The following is a 20878-nucleotide window of genomic DNA, read 5'->3' as shown; positions in this document are numbered from 1 at the left end:
CCTTTAAGTTGTAAGTGTTCCTTGTTTTAAGTTAATTGCAGCGACACCACCAAGTACCTGGCAAAATAAAGCAAACAATTAAAACAATGGCCAGTTACATCAAATAGTGGGTTAACATCGCCCCCTTGTGGGCAAATACAATTTCAATTAAATTAGTTTGAGTACTAATAAACAAGTGTTGGGATATTCAACGTATTCATTATATAGTTCAATTGCCACCCAAACCTTTGCGTTATATTCTTTTCCATTACGGTACTGAATCAATCATTCACCCAGCTTACTGTTAAATGGATTACTTCAAAAATAAGTGGACACTTTTAGTGCTTAGTACCACGAATGTACTTCATTTTAAGGCTAAAAGCCCAACAGTGATATTTTAGCTTTATTAACAGATTTAGGAAGAAGTTACATTTTTATATGTAAATTGACTGGAACTGTGTAATACCATGATTTAACTTGAGTGGACGCTTTTTTCAGACCCAATTGAAAAAGACTGAAACATTTCCAAGGAATTGTTTTTAATTTCCATTCTCTAATGACAAACGGAATAAAATCAGACAAGTGTTTTACAAGGGAGTATTCTTCGCCCATCTGTTAAGCAAAGAGTGACAACAGCAGGTCTTTCCGACTTATGTCTGTATGGTAAATATACATGATTAGTTACGGCCCCGACCCCTGAAGCAGCAGAGCTTGAGGACATAAATATAGAAAACTGCTGTGCACGCACAATGGAAGTGGGGAAATCAGTTGCCATCGGCTGGTTGCCGCCCGCGCCCGGTGTGCGAATGGTCGAAGGGATCATCGTTACTCTGTGAGGCCGAGCTTCTTCTTCAGGGACTCGGGCATCTCAGGGGGAGGGGGGCGGGGCAGACGGAAGTAGACCTTGACTGAATCGTAGATGAACCACTGCAGAGCTGTCAGAGTACCAATCATGATGATACGGGCAACCAAGCCCTTCCAGACACCTGCAGGAGACGAGACACCGATACATAGAACAGTAAATGACTGGTCTAGATGACTAGAATCCACGTTAATACTACCTTGCTTTATTAATTGTTAAGGGAGCCAATATGCAATGTAAGTTGTTTTTTTTTTTAACTAAATAAAGCTGTCCGTCCCCCTGGCTAGCAACACTGGGTGTATCCCCGTCAGTATCAGACGGGGTTGCCAGTGGTGCAGGTGAGCCGGGGAACAGGTAGACTGCTCTCACACGCCAATGACTCAAGCACCTCCAATTGTACAGCCAAGCAAGCTGCTGAGGGCCTTCTGTTCGGAGAACAGCGCCCTCCAGAGGTGGATCTAAGGAGCGTGTAGATAAACATCTGTGTTGGCTTGACTACCCCCGTGGAGCTGCATATTCGTACATTACGCCTGACACACACCTTTGGGTCCCAGCTTCTTCAGGACCTGGACAGCAGTGCTTCCCTTCTCCTTGTTCAGCACAGACACCACAGAATCGGCAGGGTGGGAAACAATGGCGCAAAACACACCAGCTGAGAACAAAGCAGAGAACAAACATGCATTACAATGTTGCTCTTTAGATGTGACGTTTTAATGATATGGTTCAGTGGATTGTGATTAATCAGCTATACTGTATGCAACATTACCATTCAGACCAAGATCAAAACAACATCAAAACAAGTCTTAAAACTGTTGGCGAGTCAACACGCAGGAAGGAAATGAGTTCAACTACATTGCAACCGTACTTGGTCAACTCGGCGATGCGGTCCCCGTTACTCACCGATGTAACCAGCCACAAAGGTAACAACCAGTTGCTCTGCTTTGGTGCACTCGCTGCGGGGCTTGGGAACAACATACTTGTAGAGCATCTCCACAGTGCGCTCAAAGCAGGCAAATTTCATCATGGTGTATGGTATCTGCCTCATCCACAGAGGTACCACACCCTTGTAGAAACTAGAGGGGGAAGATTAAGATTAGGACATGACATGGGTCTACACACCACGCATTTAGGCAGTCTTTCAAAGGAAACGTTTACAAAAGCAATCAACAAGTTCATTTTTTTAGTACCAAGAACACGGTGGGACAGAACTCGAGCTGGCTGACAGAAACTCAACTACTGACACCAAACCAATGGTTGGTTAAAAATAAATAAATAAAAAAGACGGTAAACTTACGCCCAGAGACCCTCCTCTCCGTACATCTTGGGGACACACTCTCTAAGGGTGTTGGCATAGCCCGGCTGGGTCTGGATACGAACTTTGACAGCCTCCATGGGAGCCAGAGCAATGTCGGCAAAGAACTCGGCACTGGCTGAGGCAGCAAGGTACAGCGATGTTCTCCACATGTAAGAATTTTCCTGTCATCAAGTAAGAGAAACAAAGGAAAATAGAAATGCTTCATTACAGACATCCATCCCTTATGATAAAACTGGACCTCTTAAAGATACAGTATGCCCCTAAAGACATGAGCAGTCCATAAGTTTTATGGTATGTTTTTGAAACAGAAAATAAATCAATCATTTGATCCTATTCAGTTATGTGCCAATAAAGACAAATTAGTCTTTGCCTATAGGAAAGTACTCCTTATATGGATGACACCTGTCACAAACAGTCTTCCTTGAAACCTCTCCACCACTGTGGGTAAGATTAGTCCTGCAAAAGATTAAAATGGACTAAAAAGACACAAACATTTAACTTTGTGATAAAGGAGACCACTACTGGCACAATAGATTGGAAATGGAAAAACCCAAGAATAAGCTCCAGATAATAAGAATGATCAAAGGTGGGGGCTATCGTCACAAATAAAAAGGGTTGTTAGAAAAATGAGCTAAAGCTGTCCGTCCCCCTGGCTAGCAACACTGGGTGTATCCCCGTCAGTATCAGACGGGGGTGCCAGTGGTGCAGGTGAGCCGGGGAACAGGTAGACTGCTCTCACACGCCAATGACTCAAGCACCTCCAATTGTACAGCCAAGCAAGCTGCTGAGGGCCTTCTGTTCGGAGAACAGCGCCCTCCAGAGGTGGATCTAAGGAGCGTGTAGACAATATAGTACAAAAAGCAAATGATAATCAGATTTTGTGTGCTCTAGTTTTTTTCTTCTCGTTTTTCCTGTTGAGTTTCTGTTACATAAAAGGGATTTCACAGCCACCCCGTTCACCAGATATCACTCCTCTGCCCTTCTTTTGTATATTAGTTACATTTGGGCGTGCCCATATGTGCATTAAATCAGGCAAAAACACTTACTGTAATGATACATAAATGTTAAATTGTAGAGCAACATCACGTCAGTATTATCTTTGTGTGTGTCATTGTACTTACTTCGCCAAGCAGGTCACTATAGAAGATTTTAAACACCTCGTAGAACCCAAACTTGCAGAGTCCCTGCATTGAGTAGCCGATGAATGTGGGCGCCCAGCCCTTGGCCAAGCCCCTGACACCATCCTCCCTCACGGTCACAGAAAAGCCGTTGCCAATGCTCTTGTATTTGTCTGGGTTCACCTACAAAAACAACAACAGTAAGGACATTGTATTTTTCCCCATGGATCAACTTCAAAAGAACTCGCTCCATTGTTTCTATTCGGGAGGGTGGTTCATTTGCAAACACTGAAATTAACTGTTGGCAGCAGTGCATGTTCTTCACTACAACTTATGGCTGTTATTAATTTAGTGAAGTGACAAATTCACAATTTAGCATCTGTGTTTAGCTCCAGAAATGACACTTTACTTTAGTTTCCACAGATTCCCTATAAATAAATGTGCTACTTAGCAATTCTCAATAGTCATGGAGCCAGGGACTTGGAGGAGGTGCTGGCCTCTTGCTGCCAATGCAAAGTTGTAGCGTCCATACAAACCTGCAGACGACACTTGACAAGGTCGAGGGGTACTACTGCTGTGTGTGTGAGGCCGCAGCTCAGGATGCCCCCAAAGCCACACAGGGCATAGTACTTTGAGGAGCCAAACTCGCAGCTAAATTCCTCTGTGGTAGAAGGGGGACACAACAAACGTGCAACATGCAGGGTCACATGCAAGAGACAAAAAAAATCAACACCAAATCACAGCCACTTAATGGGAGCGTTCTCAATGGAAAGGAATACAACCAAATCTCTATGGACAGCCTAGCCTGCCTTTAATTCCAATCCCATTTTTGAAGGACCCTTTCATTATATGTGGCTATATGACAAACATGCCACTGTGTGACAACACCAGTGATTTTAGTATTGACTTTATGGATCGCAGTGATGTTTTGGTTTGACTAGTCTTCCACTGTTGAATGACGAATGCGTGGCAAAAATAGTAATCATTACCAAAAGCCAATCAATTGTTACAAATAAAATAGGGCTCTATCAATACTATATAATTCTGTATTTTTGATGGTCAACTTTAATGATTAACCCATTATCTTCCCGGTGTAAAAACATCAGTGTGGTCCAACAAGTCTGTGATTTCAGATCAAAATCATTCAACAATTGCCATTATACCCACTACTTATCCAAGTTATCACAATGCAATGCAGATATAATACAATGTAGTAACATGTTCATTGGTTAGCACTTTAGGATGTTGAAATCAGTCTTACCTGACAGGAGGTTGATCAGACAGTATGATAATGAAGGCCCATATCGTAACGATTTTGTGAAGGCTCAACAACTGGTAAACTGTCCAGTCAGTGTTCAAAGACAAATGCCTTGTTCTGATCTCCTTGACCTATACTCTTCCTGAGTTGGCAGAGGAAGGTCTATGGCATTGTGTGTATGTGTGTGTGTGCGCACGCGACGTGGATGGGGGAAAAAAAAAATCAATGAGGTAAGTCATGCAGCCATGTCGTGATCACTCACAAACATTAAAAATCATAGGCATTATTGCATGCTGGAAAACGACAACTGGATTGTGGGCATGTCTCCATGCAAATTCAAAATGTACAAAAAAAAGGGGAAGGGGCAAAAACTGACGACCGAGACGTAAAAAAAAAAACAGACCTGCATTCGGCATTTGACCAGATCAAGGGGAACAACTGCTGTGTGTGTGGTGCCACAGCTCAGAATTCCACCAAAGCCACACAGGACGAAATACTTCTGAGAGCCAAATTCGCAACTGTCGCCCTCTGAAGAAATACAGGTGAGATTTAAAAACGGAAAACCTGCGACTAATTGCACAATGTATGAAACACTAATTAGTGTCTTCGCAAGTATTAAGAATTTGACACACTCAAAATTCAGGGAGTAAAAACTTATTTTGAACATAAAACAGACAACTGTGCAACCTGCCAAAGGTCAACAGTGTTGACAGAAAACAAAGTGGCATCGTCAAACCCAACGTGAACATAATTTCCTTTATTAAGCCAGCTGACTAATGTTAACATAAGCGGCTGTCGACAAGCGTCATTACTTCTGGAGATTGGGCGATCAAGGATCTTTTTAACCGACGGCAGTTTGTTAATGTGGTTTTCCTCCACTGGTGCATATTTTTATTCAGATTCTTATATTTGCATATAATATTTTACGCTTTTATCCAAGAGAACTGCTGCGGTAATTTTATCACGTCTTGACTGCAGTGTCAAAGCTTCCATACGTGCACAAATCTTCCAAGCTGTGGATAATAACCTTACAATGTTATTTTAAATGGGTGCACAGTTGTTGTGGTAGATTCAACGTTTAACAACATACTTGCATTGAAGTCACCGTATGCCCATTTTAATGCTGTGTAACGATGCTGCTGTCGTCGTTTCACGCTGCTTAGCAATAATGACGCGGACAATACTAACACTAACTTATTCATCCATATAATAGACACTTTTGAGTCAAAATGTTATGACAAAAGTGGTGGACCATGTATGTCAACACTGACTTAAACAGACACTTTTTTTTTAGTAAACTACTTGAGTTTGTGGCAGACAAAGGAGTTCCACTGTATTTGTAACATTTGCACTTTGGCTTTAACACTACATGGAGGCCTGCTCAAACACGTCATAGACGTCAATGAAGGTCACTGTTAAAGAAATGAAATATCCTAGCATAAACATTAACATTTGCACTTGGAGATAGTTGATTTTTTAATAATACAACAAACTGTATTACCTATATTCAGGTTAGGGTCCTAGCCTTCAACCCAAAATGTGAGGACAATTTGTACAAGGACTGATATTAGCTCAAACTCTGGTCAAAATCTGCTGCTATACTGTACTATTGTGTAGTACATCACTTTAGAAATACTGGCTGTAGTGATTTAAAGAGTATTCATGTCAATTTCAGTTGGGGCGGTTTAAAGGCTCGGTATTGTGTCCTTCCTTGTCCTCCATTAGCAGCTTAGCTTTAGCAATGACCTGCCTACTCGTCCCCGCTGCCTCAGTTACGATTATCGTAGTTCAGTAGAACGTCACTGTAAGATGGTAGGTGCTAAAGTGCGAATAAAAAAAACGTACTACATAGTAAAACCCGCTTGGCTAAGCTAACGATGCTAACACGAGAGTCCCACAAGCGGCCTGTATGCTATAAGGGGAAGTTACCGTCTGTAGTGGCGGCTGCTGCCAGCCTGCGTGTCCTCTGTCCGTGGAGACGCTGCTCCGGTTCTTCCACCTTTTGGAGGCTGAACAGCGGGGCGCTGAATGGGTTGGCCCGAGCCAGGTGCGTCAAAGTGGCCGGATACATGGTGGTGGTTGTGGTGGTGGTGGTCCTATCTGCCCGCGGAGCTGCGCTGCAATGAGCAACAGGTTAGCTATGAATGAGCATAAGCTAACGAAAAGCGACCCACCCCCAAAAGTCACCACGTACTGACAGCCAAACAGAACATGTTATAATCTGTGGAATTCAATTTAACGACGAGGATACCAAATGAAATGTGCATTCCGTAAAATATATATTATATTAATATATTACAGTCAGGACTGTTAGAACGCTAATGGTGTAGCCACACCGCAATGCTAGCATGACCGCTACAAGGTGGAATGGGTGCCCTCTACAAGAGAAGAAGAAACAAACATTTGTTAAATCACCCGACGTAGTTGAGAGTTCGTGAAAACGTAACTCAAAGCGCGTTGTGTCGGATGTCTCCGATATTTACATTTAAAAAAGCAAATTAACTTACTTTATGCGCGAGTTAAAATGGCGCCTCCGCTTAGCTGCTACCGCCGGCTCAGAGAGAGAGAACGACCTCCGGGTAGCGACTTGTCCTTTCGTGACGTCAGAAAACCCACGTGTTGACTTCTTCTACGCTTTTTATTCGATGAAGGGTTGCTCATGAGTCCACCCATTGGCAAAAAAAAGAAGTGAAGTGTTGAGTTGTACATTACAGTACTAGCTTGGATTGTATATGTAAAATATATATAAATATAAATATACATCGTTTCAAAAGTTCAACGATTACATGACATACTGTAATGTGCCATTGTCAAGTACGCTTCAGTGTACACCTAGGTCCTGAGTGTGTGTGGATTTCAACGCCTGATAATTCTAATTCTCATCATAAAAACCCCCACACAAAACAGACACTGTTTACATGTAATAAAACATCCCACCAAACAATAAAAAAATACACAAACTGAATCCCATATTTATAGTTTATTGGGAATATATTCAATGTTGTGACATGAATGCATAATTAGGTAGAATCTAGCATTTTATTATAGGAAAACATTTCAGAAAAATATTGATAAGGCTCAAAATTTAAAACATTTGGATAACAAAGCCTTAAAGACGGACAGGTTAAAAAAAATACAGTTTCACACTCCATCTTCAAGACTGTTAATGACTATGCTAGTTAAGACACTAAATTCACTCACACCATGCAATAATGCAATAAAAAAGTCAAATTAGCTACTGTTTTAAACTTTTGTATATTATAGTCCAAAAAAAAGACTATATTGGTGATTCACAGAAAAATGAATTACGACTGTAGACTGTCCTTTTGCCACACGTGGTGAACTTTTACGCCTTGCTGTCAATCGCCACCTCCGAGTTGTCTGCTGAAAATGGGTTGATGGTGTTGGTTTCCATTGCTTGGTAAACAAAGAACAGGAAAGCAGCCCCAATGGCCACCAGGAGCACCTTTTTCCACCAAGACATGCCCGGGCGTGCTACTTTGGTGAGACCAGCAGGGGGCGCCGCAGACAGGAGCTTGGCGGCGCTGGACGAGGGATTGGCATAGGAGGGGGAGGAGGCTGCAGGGGCACTGACTCTGTTGAGAATGCGGCTCTCCATGTAGGAGGAAGAGGTGGAGTTGCTGATGCTTCTGGCAGCTTTGGGAGAAAAGTAGGAGTTTTCATCATTCCAGAGATCGAGGGAGGTCACGGGGCGTCCGGAAGCTCCTCGGATAGGTCGTCGGCAAGTGACCCTACGAGTGGAAAAATACTTCTTGTTCAGGATTCAGTTGGTCCAACATGAATCACAATGTTTATGAACCAGAATATGAATAAACATGTGCACAAACTGCCTTAAGTTCAGAGTTCAGACTGTAGGTTATATCATATATTATATTATATATTAACATGCACAGTACATGTGAAAATGCATCATAGCCAAATATAAAGAGGGTTATTGCTCACTAATCAGATGACAAAAGGACTCTGATTTGTTTAGGTCCGGCATGGAGTCGAACAGAAACATTTATCAAACGACTGATATTTGCCTATGCAAAATGTGCATATTTAGGAAAATTGTATTTTTCTTTGTTGCACAAATTAGGCATTTTCAAAACATAAAAATATCTAAATGCACTACAATACAAATACATGCTGTGCATTACTTACGTGACTCCTAGTGGACTGTTCATATCATTGGGATACAGCTCCTTCAGAACATCCTTCTCGACCACTTTGGGGGTTTCGTCACCGGCTGCTATCTTCTCCACCTAAAGACGAAGACGCACGAGAGTAAAAAGGAGTAACATTGCCGTAAAATTTACGGCAATTTGATTAAACTCAGGACTATCATTTTCCACATTCCCACAAAAAAATCAAGTGCATGGCCAAATGAATACATGAACCGTCCTAACTAAATTGGCCACCTCACCAAACGTGTGACCTAGACCAACCCCCCCGTGTTCACCATACGCGGGACGCCTGCGAGTGCACAGACCTGGCTCACTAATGTCTCTTTGGACGGCGGCGATGCGCTACTGTGATTCCTCTCGGGGTTGCGTGTCGGCAGGAGGTCTGTGATTTTCTCTGATCTCCTTCCGTACATCAGGTCATCGGGAGGACCACAGTCTTCCTAGTCACAAACAAGTGTGTGTGTGTGTGTGTGTGTGTGTAAGAGACTTATCCACCTAACTGTACAGCTGTCACCAAAAAAAAAAAAAAACAGCTGTACACACACAAGCACAATTTATGTATTGACCCCTACCAACTGTATGGCATGTGACAGCTAAACCTATTCATGCCTCACCACCCGTTTGACACGAGTGGAAGTAATATAATATGGATACCCCCCCACCCCCACCCTCAGATTGGCTGACTCACGTTGACAAACAGTTGTCAACATAACCTAAACTAGCAGTTGCTTGCACACTGACTTTGGCCAGAGACATAAGGAGAATGAGATGGGATTTGTGCATATATTTATTTTTTCTTTAGTTTTGTCTGGCAGATATTGGCATAGAAATGAGATATTAGGTCATAATTTTATATTGATATTGCTGCACAAGTGAGTCCTCATTAAACCCGTGTGGAATAATTGGCCAGTTTTGCCTTTGGCTTGTAAATAAAGTGATGGTGTGAAGAGCTGGTTATACAAGGGTGGAGTAAGGCCTTTAATATTTCTAAGCTAATATCACACCTCAGGACAACTAGTCCACAGTTTCATTCTGAAATTAGGAACGTGCAGCTTTCTTTATATTGTATTGATGTAATAGTCAACTATTAGTCTGGCCATTTTATTGAGACAAAACCTTTAAAATAAATGTGACATCTTGTATTGCATATTGCAGTATAAACTGTGTTTATTTGTGAAATGCATGCAGTGGCATCCCAGCAGAAGAGGCATTAAGTGTTCATTCATTTCACAAAATCACAAACGCTGCTGATATCGGGATCCGTAATGAAGTGCTGGGCAATATCGAACATCTGGATTATCTGAGAGCGCTCATTACAAAGTCTGGACTTGCAATAAATCTTGACAAACAAGAGGACTGAAATGTGCACGGCAGGAAAAACACATCGGGGCAAAGGGGAAGAAGAGTCAACAGTCAAAAGAATCTACCACGGCTGATCCACATCATGTGCTTTGCGTCTGACATGCTACGTGATGCGATGGGGAATGAAACTGAAGCCTTGCACTGGGTAAAGTCAAATCTAGACACACCTAGACTAATACTACTAGAGTGTCAGAATGCAGGGTTTTCGTTCGAGACGGGGTCGGGTTCATTGTTTGTGAGGACATGCCTTCATGAATGAGTGGAAATGATCGGGCCCTACTCCAACTAGTACTTGGTGAGAGTGACAAATAGGGTTGAGAAAATAAACGATAAACCAAGGAGCATGTACTTACAGTCTTGTGCTGGCTGCTGCGAGTACGGGTTGTGACCGGCGTCTTCCCTCTGCTTCTAACAGTCCTCTCCACCACGGGAACTGGTTCAGGCTCCGGTTCTGCCATCACATCTGAAACCAAACAGTATTATAAACATACACCGTGGATAAATACCTCGTTATGTTGATGCCCTATGGAGTGGCTGACTTGCGTCCGCTAAAACTGAAGCCACGGTAATTAATGTAATACCTCGCCAGACTGTGTCAATTAAAACACTATTTGTGGTGAGTCAGGATAAACGTTCCGTATGTACCGTTGTTAAGAGCCTACAAATGTAGGATCATACATCATGACGTGCATTCCCTTACCATCCTCCTTGTCGCTGTAGAGTTCGGATTCAGAGTTGCCGTTGTGGTTGACTTGGATCTCCGTGACCACTATCTTTGTTATTGTCGCCTGTGCAGGACCATCATCGAGGAGTTTCTGCAGCTTCTTCTCGTACAGTTGACGGGTGGATGCTGGAAGGATGAAAAAAAAATGGGTGGGGTGGTGAAGATAAACTTAAAAACCAAAAATGTTCAATTGATATATTAACATTTGGATCCATCTACAATATAAACATTGGTAAGAGTCACACTTCTTCAAAGCTGCAGTTGAAGAAGAGTGCATCAAAAGTAAGAGGTAGCGAACGACCTCGGGGTAGCGACTTGTCCTTTCGTGACGTCAGAAAACCCACATGTTGACTTCTTCTACGCTTTTTATTCCCCATTAAAAGCGTTACCCATTGGTAAAAAAAAAAAAAGAAGTGAAGTGTTGAGTTGTACATTACAGCACTAGCTTGCATTGTATATGTAAAATCTAGAATCAAATCCAAATTCTTCATAATATACATCGTTTCAAAAGCTCAGCGAATGGATATGCGTCTGCACAGAGATGGAGCTGCTGTAAATTCATTGGATACGTATAAAGTTACAATAAAATCCAGCCTACTTCTATTCCTCAAAAGTACGCTTCAGTGTACACTAAGGTCCTGAGTGTGTGTGGATTTCAACGCCTGATAATTCTAATTCTCATCATAAAAACAGACACTGTTTACATGTAATAACACATCCCACCAAACAATAAAATACACAAACTGAATCCCATATTTATAGTTTATTGGGAATATATTCAATGTTGTGACATGAATGCATAATTAGGTAGAATCTAGCAATTTATTATAGGAAAATGTAATAATAATAATAATGTAATATGTCTTTTTACTAAGTACAGTTACTCACCACGGGCCACAAATGGCGTGCAAAATGTGCAAGGCACCTGTGAATTTCACCAGCTGTGTGCAGCGTGGAGCATATGGGGGAAGTGCACGACCTCATAAGCTTTTTTGCACTGAGCCTCGGTCCCGTTTGAGGCTTCTTCCACCGAAGGAGTTTTCCTTGCCTCTACTCCCAAACGTGGGCTTCATTTGGTTCAATGTCCCTTAATTTAACCAGTGTTTGGAAACATCATATTTCATACGGCGCCAGATCACAACACAAGTAGTTTAATGATACCTTTCATTGATATACATTTCTCTTTTATGAAGCAAAGTATTGTCACATGATGTACTGTAATGTTATTTCTGTCTTGTCACACTTTCAATGTGTATCGGTGTATTGATTATGCCTCCACCATATACAGTATACACACAAAGCACACTTGAACTTGAAATGTGACTAAAAAAAATAATTAAGACCATTAAGAATTGGAGCAATATAATTATTTGAGTGACTCACCCACAATCGGGCCAGCATGTACTCCATGTTTGAGCAGTTCCTCCCTCAGGACGTCGTCAGTCAGTGTAGTCACGTCCAGCTCAATCGGCAGGACTTTGTCAGTTTTCCGGGGCGCCTTCTGTGACGACAACAGCAGAGAACAGGTCGTTAATTATGACGCCCGCGATGAATTGACATGTGAACACGTGTTTCATCTTCCCGGACAACACAAGCTGGATAACAAGAGGGTTCCCTCGGAATCTGTCTGTGCACATTTGGTTCTGGAGTGGAATTAATGGAGAGACTGAACCCCTCATACTTGCAGGAACTGTACTTTATTTGCCGCCGTTGAGGTGAGGATTGGTGACTTAGAGTTCTACACATTTGGCTGTGCTCGCTACAGCTAGCTATATTAGAGCACGCTGGGTTGCATCATCAACATGCAGTATCTCGATACTTGTGTTCACGCCACGCTCTGAGAGCCTCACCTTAGATACCATTTACACTCCCCAAATGGTAGTTTCTATGAATTGTATTCTTTAGCTAAGCAAACATCAATCTCTGTATAACATTTAAGATTTTAATGTTTGCTGAGCCGGCAGGCAGTTCCTGAAACTGGTTTAGTGGGGAGATAAAGTAGACTTTAAAAGTACTTTTCAAGTCCTGCTCGAACAAAAACACACTTCTAAGTCACCAAGAGACCATTCACAGAGTTTTTTTTGTTTCTTTCGGCCTTTTCGCTTATCCAAGTTGTAGAAAAAATAAATAACTTCACTTTTATTTGCTCATGTGGATTCAGAAATTGCTTGTATTTAAGACTCAAGATTATTGCTTACCATAGCAAAATAAAGTATTGTATCATTGTATCATGTACTTGGACAAAAGTCTTGTCACATACCATAATAATGTCCTGTAGAAGTATCTATCTATCTATCTATCTATCTATCTATCTATCTATCTATCTATCTATCTATCTATCTATCTAAAATACATAAACATCAGACCATAAAGTCGGGTGCCTGGGTACGATTGGGCATCATTTGAATTTGAAACGATTGAGGGTCATTTGAAACGAGGCAGGGTCATAAACGTTTGCATGGTTTAAATGAGGGTTGCTAACCAGAGCTCTTTTTCTATAAAATGTCTGAACTCGTCCATGAATTGTTAATGATATGAACTTTTCATCAATAGTTTGTTCATTTGAATACAAGGAAGTGAAACTTGAAGCCTTAGGCTTTACTGTGTTTATAAAAAATGCCCATCTACGATTAGGATGGATGGTTCTTGGTATGAAAAATACCAATACTAGTTCAGAAAAATAGACTTTCAAAGCCCACAGATAGAAAGACGTAACTGCATGAAAAAAACTGTAGTTTTTCCAGCATGTAGCAGGGTTTTCAGCATGTAGACCAACTGTGCTTGCACAAACAGCATACTAGAAGTCAGCCCTCGCACACCCACTTTCAGGAAATTACATATTATGAAACCAGCTAAAAAAGAATTCGTAAGTTAGGCTCCAGGCTCAGAGTTGGAGGACGGTTAAAATGCATGGAATGTTTTGCAGGAATGTTGTCTTCATGGAGTAGCAACTTTTTCCGGGGCTTTTCCGATTCTCGTTTTGTCCGCTAAATCTAGTGGCATCTAGAGTGAATAATTAACCCAAACAAACAGCTATAAAAGACTTTTACGGGCTTCCGGCTTGTGACAGGAAAAGGTCTGCCGACGACTTTGAACCTGCACAAATAACCGACTGTGGAAGCGGCTACTTTTGGTCTGGAAGGTTTTCTCGTACAGATGTTGTGATGATGCCCAAATGATGCCCATTGCCGCTAACCAACTGCTTGTTCTCACACTTCAAACTGTACTTTCTTTAATCTTTTTTGGTGAATGTGTTAATGAAAAGGACTATGATGGTGCATCAAACGTACAATTTCTTCCGCCCCTTCTATCATGTTGTCCAATTCACATGGAATCGCTGCATAAATTGCTATCTCTAGTGATAACAAAACTGCTTTTTTGTGTGCCTGGAGTCATATTCCTACTCAGTGTGAATCTTTAGTGAACGTGCAGGCCTAAAAGAGTTGGTAAAAGCGTGAAGAATTCAACGAATGTGTGTTAAGGTTGAGGAAGGGAGCGTTACGACAGCATGTAATGAACGTGAGAGACACGCTTCAGGAGGTTGTCTTGGAAGATTTCTGGCATTCGCCGAGGCGGGCAAGACTTGATTTGAACCTGAGCCGAGTGTTTCGTAACCACAACAGTCTGGTTGAAGAGAGCGGGAAAAGAGGAAGGCAGAAAGACCCCGTTGCAGACCACACCCGGGGCCTTTATAGAAATACCTGAACCCTGAGCTCACAGCTGGATGTCAGCCTGCTAGTCCAAGTCTACACAAACACCATCAGACATTCATTTACAGTACAACTGGGGCAAAACGTGTGTAGAGGTTGAATGTATACTTTAAATCGTTCATTCAAGGTGGCGGAAAACGATTAAAATAATGGCAATTAATTAACAGGCAATTGTTGCAGAATAACGTGTGCATGCACGCTGCAGGAACGTACATTTGCACAGCGAGTGTGGTTTGCCAAAATCCTCTTGAATTAACAGCCACTGTTTACACTTTCAACATCACGCAGCCTTCAAACGTAACCACTTCACTTCTACAACTCAACGAGGTGTATTCATACATGACAGCTTTACACTCTACCTTCAGGTGAGTATGTGAAAAATGTGACCAATTATTGTTTGTGCGGAACAATCACTTCCACCTCCTCGCATACCTGCAAGACTTCTTTCACGCACACCGTGACAGGTTAACCCTGAATGGAATGTTAACCAATTTCCTATATGGAGTTTTTTTTCCTGACAAAATTGAGTAAATATAAAAAAACGATTCCAATATAATCTTTAAAAAAACATTTAATGACATGACCAATGACAATACTACAACAACTACTATATCTGAGGTACACAGTGTTTGGCCAACGATGTTGTGCATGTAAACTGAGACGAGAGAAAAATGGAGAGACCAAACCATTGTGTCAATCGAGATCATGGGTCTTCAATTAAAATTGAGTAAGGTCAGTTTACGCAGTTGTTTTCACACCGAAGCTCCGGAAACAAGTAAACAAATGATTTCATTGGCTCATTTAGAGTGACGTCGCTGTGTTTGCTGTCACATTAACTACAAAAAACTGAAGTACTTAGGCCCGCAATCTGCTTTAATTGGTCACGTGCCCGTAAAAGACCATCACTGGGTCCGGATCCAGACCGAGGTCTGTTATTTGGCGACGGCTAATCTAGATAGATATTTTATTCATCTCCAAAGAGAATGTCAGTGAACATTATTGGTCACATGACGGCTTTATGTCATCCACGTCCCATTCTGTAGTCTCTTCATATTCTAACGAAGAACAAGCACTCCCTTGCAGAGTTTATTCACCATGAAAACTCCCACCGCAAAGTTGGCCGACAGGCTAAGCAAACAATCAGCTTCAAATTCAAAGAGCTTAGAATCAACGTATGACTGAGGCGAAAGTGCAAAAAAAAAAAGGGAAGCCTGGCATGAACATAAATGAAAAAAAAAGTATGCAGTCTACCACCTGTACACACGGAAGTCAGAAGGCCCCGACATGCACCTCCTTCATGCAGCCGTACGCGTCCCGTGTGATATGTGATTTCTCTATCATCGCTTTAGTTTACGACCCATAGGGTCCGTTCAATCGTCATGGAAAAAGCTTGATGCCCAAACAAGACAAGACACATCTAACATCACATCTGTTCAATGAAATGAAACAGAGACATACAATAGAGGGCAGTTTGAGCAACCTTGAAAAACAACCACAACATTACAATGTTTACATGTGTTATTCCAACCATTAACTACTATGGGTTATTTTTATTCAGGGCTCGACAATAACCATGTACCGATGTCCCGGGGCAAGTTAAAACAAAATTGGGGCAAGTAAATCCAATCAGTGATATTCCCGTCGGGCAAGTGCACTTTGGCATGCCATACTGCCAAGAGTTTTTTTTTAAAGCGGTTCTTATTGGGTGTTGGTAAAACACGGACTACGTAATTCCGGTGGTAATTTGCAAACCAATCCTTGCAAATCTTGAAATGGACCAATCAGAATCCTTTATTTAGACCGCAGTCCGCGTTTTACCGACACCCGTTCTTGTTCGCGATCAACCAATCAGCGAAGGTTTGACTAGGAAAACATCTATCATGGCGTCCCTGCCAACATGGTCTAATTCTTCAACAACTTGTGAAGGAAAACAGCAAAAAGTGATGAACCAGTGCCTCCTAAACAAGTATTTTATTAGCGGCAGCAAATCAAATGATGGCACAGGTGAGTGAATCACATTGCTGTGACAATTTGAAGTGGTCACAATGAAACACCACCCATTAGATCCAATACCAAGTGCTGATTTTGCACAAGCGACAAAATCTAGCGCTTCCATTTCTCGGTGTGTTTTTCTCACCTTTGCTTCACAAATTATTGTTTGACTATTGAGCATTTTTTTTCTGGATTAAAAACACTTTACTACAGTAAACCTCGGATATATCGGACTCGGATATATCGGAAATTCGCTCACAACGGACAGATAAAAAAAGAACCAATTTTTCTGTAATGCATTTCCAATAAAAATTCATTGCATATATCGGATTTTTTATAACGGATTTCGCCTATTTCGGACAAAATCTCCAGTCCCGTTCCAATGCATTTCCATTGAATTTCCCTCGCATATATCGGATGGCCGCATCGTGGCGCTCCGATTCGGCGAATCGTGACAGGCCCGCTATATGACGTCATTTGCAGCGTTGCCTGCGCGTCCAGGTACATTGGAAACATAGTCAAGGAAGTGCCTTTTTATAACGGATAAAATCCGATATATGCGTAAAACAGACATTTTCCGGTATACGCATATAACGGATTTCGCTTATATCGGACAAAACCAGTGGGAACAATTGAATTCGATATATCCGAGGTTTACTGTAGTACACAAATGTGTCTATTCAATAATGTTTGATTGTGGTGCACAACTTGTAAAAAGGCAAAGTGCCTAGAAGTCTCTTGACAATCCAGATTTCCATGCAACGTCATGATCTATGTAGGAAAACAACCACAAGAAATGATAATCATTTAATCTTTGAGATTCTCATGAGATGCCACAAAAATGAGATGATATCATTATGGCAGTCTTTTCATTTTACATGGGGCAAGTAGTTCTCACCTTAAGGATTCCCCATGGGCAAGTCACTTTTTGTTTAAACTCTACTGGAAACTTTACAGACTGCACTTAGTCATAAATATGAGGCTATGGTGACCCGAGAAGACAAAATACTTGATAAAACCCATTCTTAATAAAAAGCAATCATGAAGCAGAAACACTGATGTGATCTCTGGACCAAACCCAGTCAGTGCAAGTTCACCAAGCTGGCTTTAGAAGTCACGCTACAGAAATCTGACCGCGCCATGCTTGCAGTCGAGGACTGGAGAGGGATTATTACATTGGAATGTTGACAATCTTTACCCAAGACAAGAAACACTGTATTCTCACATTCGTCAACATTAGTGAGCAATCGGTGAACAAATTCAGAGTTTTTATGTTCAACTTCTTGGCCAAAATTACAACTTTTGGGTCAAAAAGCCAAAGTACTTAAATGAGAGCCAATAGTAAAATTCCAACATTTGCACTACTGACTATAACTAACCAATAATGCATATAATAATAAGGGAATAAGGCCATGTCTGTAATTTTACAACGTACTTTTTTATGCAAAAGTATTTTTGTCATACTATATGAAATACCTATATCGATATTTGGATTAATTGGTTTTATTTAGATTTTTATTTGCATTATCTATTACCAAAAAAAGTAAAAAGTGTAACTCACTTTGCCGGAGGATCTACTTCTGTTGGAGACAACAGGCGGAGGAAGCTCATCGTCGCTGGAGAACGCATCCAAAGTTGTGGCATGCTTCTTGTTCCGGGAAGTCAAGTTCTTCAGATAAAGCTGCACGTACACGTCTTTAGCTTGGTTGCCGCTCGGTAGCTCCACGTTGTGGGCCAGCAGCTCGCTCTTCAGTTTATCCTTGGTGAGCAACGACGGGTCGTCCATGAACTCCGGCATGACGGCGGGACAGAGTTAAGAGCACACGGGGTTTTTTGGGGGGAGATTTGGCTAGCTCGAGCCAACTAAAACAAAAACAAAATGGCTAACGAGCGCCTCTTCTTGGAATGAATCCGCAAAGCAACGTGTTCGGCGTGGAGCTAAGCAAACCGACACAAACTAGAATTACTTGTTGCTGTTTTCTCCCACATGCGTTGCAAACGCATGTTAGTAGCGGCCGCCGAATGAAATCCTAGCAAGGCTAAGCTTGTCCTGCTGGCGGGCGTGACCTGAACCGGGTGTGACCTGAATTGGGCGTGACTTCCTGTCTGGGATTTGCGTCTATTGGACACTTGATGTTTGAAAGTGCTTTCTCATTGGTCAATAAGTTGCCACCATTGAAAAGTGAGGAAAGCAGTCACTCACAACTTCACTTGTCGTTCATTTTGGCTGAAACACTGTGTAACACTTCAATAAGTATACTGTGTAAACTGTGAACTTACAATGCGATGCTGTTTTACATCTAGCACAGTACATTTTTTAATTTTGCTGTTTACTACTTTGCAACCATAGGGGTTGTCATCAAGAATACTACAATTGAATATGACTATTTAGTCCACTACTACTCCCTGGGCGCGGCTTTGGCCGCCATGATGGTAAGCAGAACCCAGGACCATTGCCTTGAAAACATGTCGTCGGCACACGACGAATACATTGCACTCTTGTCCACCTAGCCCTGCCCACCATCATGGCGGACACTTTGTGCCGTGGCTACATACGCTCTGTTTCATTCATTTGCAGTTCGTCACTGTTGTTAAAGTTTAGTGTCCTAGGTAGTGAGGCGACATAGGAGTTGCCCCCATAAGTAGCTTCACAGACGTACATGTCAAGTTAGTTCCCTCCTTTCCGCTACATACTCAAAATGGCCATTTTTGAGTGCGTTTCAATTCGCTCACTGCCGAAGTCTGTAAGTGTACTGACCCAAGTATTCCATTTGAGACACAGCCATTGTGAATATATACTAGTATACTTCCTATGTCTATCTATGACTATTATCATGTCATTTGATAGGGGAAAAATACCAATTAACCGTAAAAAGATAAAAAGTTAAATTGTCTTTATTTGTACTGATATGTATTTAAATGCTTTTACTGTTTTGTTACACCGGTAAACTATTACAGCTTTGTATGTAATAATATACATAATCGGTAATATAGAAAGTAAAATATATTACTTTCCGGATGCACATTTACATAAAAAAAAAACAAAAACTGACCCCCCCCCATATTTTTTTTACATGGCACCCATAACAGATTTAATTTCAATGATTATATATAACATATACAAGTGTTTTTGTTATGTATTACCTCATTTTCTGCATTTTTTTTCAGTTTAAAATCACCATTTTTAAAATTTCACTTATATAAAATATTTTTTCCTCCCCTAACAAATTTGTTACTTCTTAAATGTAACTAATGTTTATTTATTTATTCATTTACAGTACTTTCGCCCCACTACTAACAGGTTTTTAAACATAACTGTACAGGTTGGTTTTTAAATCACAATAAACAATCAAAATTTTTTAAATGCTTAACACAACAGTCTTATTTGATCAGAAAAAAAGGTATTTGAGCAGTGTGAGTGCACTTATGACAGGGGTGTCTAATATGTGGCCTGCCCCTAATTTTTGATCGGCTCGCGGCACATTTTAAAAATAAAATTAAGTAAATAGGGGTAATGTACGAAGAAAAAGTTAAAGTAATGATGCTAATAACAGCAGTAATACATAAATAAAATTAAATACATTTAAATATATACAATTAGGGATGGCCGATATCAGCATAAAAATCGGTATCATTTACCGATCATGAAAACCGATATTTAAAAATGCTGTTTACAATAACTATACATGTTACACATCTCAGCATATTGTTTTTTTGGCAAAAAAGCCAATATTGGACATCCCTATATACAATGTATATTTTTTTTTACAATTTTCAGTATGCGGCCCCTCTGTGGAAAAAAGTTTGAACACCCCTGACATAATACATCCACCACTTTCCTTTGATAAATATGTACAAATACATATGGAGAACCAGGTTGTCCAATGATCAGGTGCAGCTTACCTATTATAACTCTTAACAAGATTCCAGCAAAATGACATATTTCTTGGTTTAGTGCCAAATATTCACACACAAAATACTGTACAGACCATTTGTACGTTCATGGGGCCACCTGGTAATAAATATGTACAGTCTGACCCCATACATGTTTTATACATGAACTCAAACATGACATTCAAAGGAGATGCGATGCGTGACAAAATACATTTCCTCCTTCTGACGAGAGACCGTTTTCCACCAGACTGCCAGGAACCATTATTTACTCAAAGTAAGAATATACCACTCCCCCATAGGTCATCAAGCTATTTTGTTAATTATGCCAAACTTTGAACACAGATCACCAATCGTTTTTTCTTACCGTCAAAATGTATGGCTGTGTATTAGGGTCACATTGAATAAAAAATTGTAGAAAATTTTATGGTCATAAATTTACGACTTTACTGTCATCTGATTCATAAATATACTGCT

At 41.0% G+C, this 20878-nt stretch overlaps 2 protein-coding genes and 2 non-coding genes across 7 annotated transcripts; all 4 read right to left on the bottom strand.

The window, feature by feature from the left end:
* Window positions 1–501: 501 nt before the first annotated feature.
* On the bottom strand, window positions 502–7209 carry slc25a3a (solute carrier family 25 member 3a). Of its 3 annotated transcripts, none has more exons than XM_058065968.1 (8): window positions 7040–7209; window positions 6462–6649; window positions 4936–5060; window positions 3278–3457; window positions 2136–2317; window positions 1742–1914; window positions 1383–1493; window positions 502–965 (listed from the first exon to the last, which is right to left on the bottom strand). In XM_058065968.1, exons 2-8 carry the CDS (start codon window positions 6601–6603, stop codon window positions 805–807), a joined length of 1074 nt encoding a protein of 357 aa, XP_057921951.1. In that variant the 5' UTR covers window positions 6604–6649; window positions 7040–7209; the 3' UTR covers window positions 502–804. The 3 variants fall into 3 exon arrangements, with proteins under 3 accessions (XP_057921951.1, XP_057921950.1, XP_057921952.1); XM_058065967.1 differs by lacking the exon at window positions 4936–5060 and adding an exon at window positions 3811–3935 and having other exon boundaries at window positions 7040–7208; XM_058065969.1 differs by lacking the exon at window positions 4936–5060 and adding an exon at window positions 3811–3935 and having other exon boundaries at window positions 6462–6644; window positions 7040–7179.
* LOC131127000 (small nucleolar RNA SNORA53) lies at window positions 1108–1313 on the bottom strand. Its single transcript, XR_009129488.1, has one exon. It is a non-coding gene; the product is annotated as a small nucleolar RNA SNORA53 (small nucleolar RNA).
* On the bottom strand, window positions 2793–2998 carry LOC131127001 (small nucleolar RNA SNORA53). The gene has a single exon (XR_009129489.1). It is a non-coding gene; the product is annotated as a small nucleolar RNA SNORA53 (small nucleolar RNA).
* A 348-nt stretch (window positions 7210–7557) lies between the features above and the next one.
* tmpoa (thymopoietin a) lies at window positions 7558–18610 on the bottom strand. Of its 2 annotated transcripts, XM_058065965.1 has the most exons (7): window positions 18072–18610; window positions 12192–12309; window positions 10785–10934; window positions 10438–10547; window positions 9028–9162; window positions 8700–8800; window positions 7558–8284 (listed from the first exon to the last, which is right to left on the bottom strand). In XM_058065965.1, exons 1-7 carry the CDS (start codon window positions 18306–18308, stop codon window positions 7879–7881), a joined length of 1257 nt encoding a protein of 418 aa, XP_057921948.1. In that variant the 5' UTR covers window positions 18309–18610; the 3' UTR covers window positions 7558–7878. The 2 variants fall into 2 exon arrangements, with proteins under 2 accessions (XP_057921948.1, XP_057921949.1); XM_058065966.1 differs by lacking the exon at window positions 9028–9162.
* Between the last annotated feature and the right edge of the window lie 2268 nt (window positions 18611–20878).

Source organism: Doryrhamphus excisus, chromosome 3 (assembly GCF_030265055.1).
Source record: "Doryrhamphus excisus isolate RoL2022-K1 chromosome 3, RoL_Dexc_1.0, whole genome shotgun sequence".
NCBI classification, from domain to species: domain Eukaryota; kingdom Metazoa; phylum Chordata; class Actinopteri; order Syngnathiformes; family Syngnathidae; genus Doryrhamphus; species Doryrhamphus excisus.
This window is presented reverse-complemented; position numbering and strand designations above follow the sequence as displayed.

Bases quoted from the DNA above. Each gene is read 5' to 3' on its own strand.
- tmpoa (XM_058065965.1), bottom strand. From the start codon at position 18,308: ATGCCGGAGTTCATGGACGACCCGTCGTTGCTCACCAAGGATAAACTG. The intron at 10,548-10,784 runs GTAAGGGAATGC...GTTTGGTTTCAG, and splicing joins CTACAGCGACAAGGAGGATG to ATGTGATGGCAGAACCGGAG. The intron at 8,801-9,027 runs GTCTGTGCACTC...CTTCGTCTTTAG, and splicing joins AAGAGACATTAGTGAGCCAG to GTGGAGAAGATAGCAGCCGG.
- slc25a3a (XM_058065968.1), bottom strand. From the start codon at position 6,603: ATGTATCCGGCCACTTTGACGCACCTGGCTCGGGCCAACCCATTCAGC. The intron at 5,061-6,461 runs GTAACTTCCCCT...GTATTTCTTCAG, and splicing joins AGCAGCCGCCACTACAGACG to AGGGCGACAGTTGCGAATTT. The intron at 3,458-4,935 runs GTCTGTTTTTTT...TTGTTTTTGTAG, and splicing joins TGGTCAAATGCCGAATGCAG to GTGAACCCAGACAAATACAA.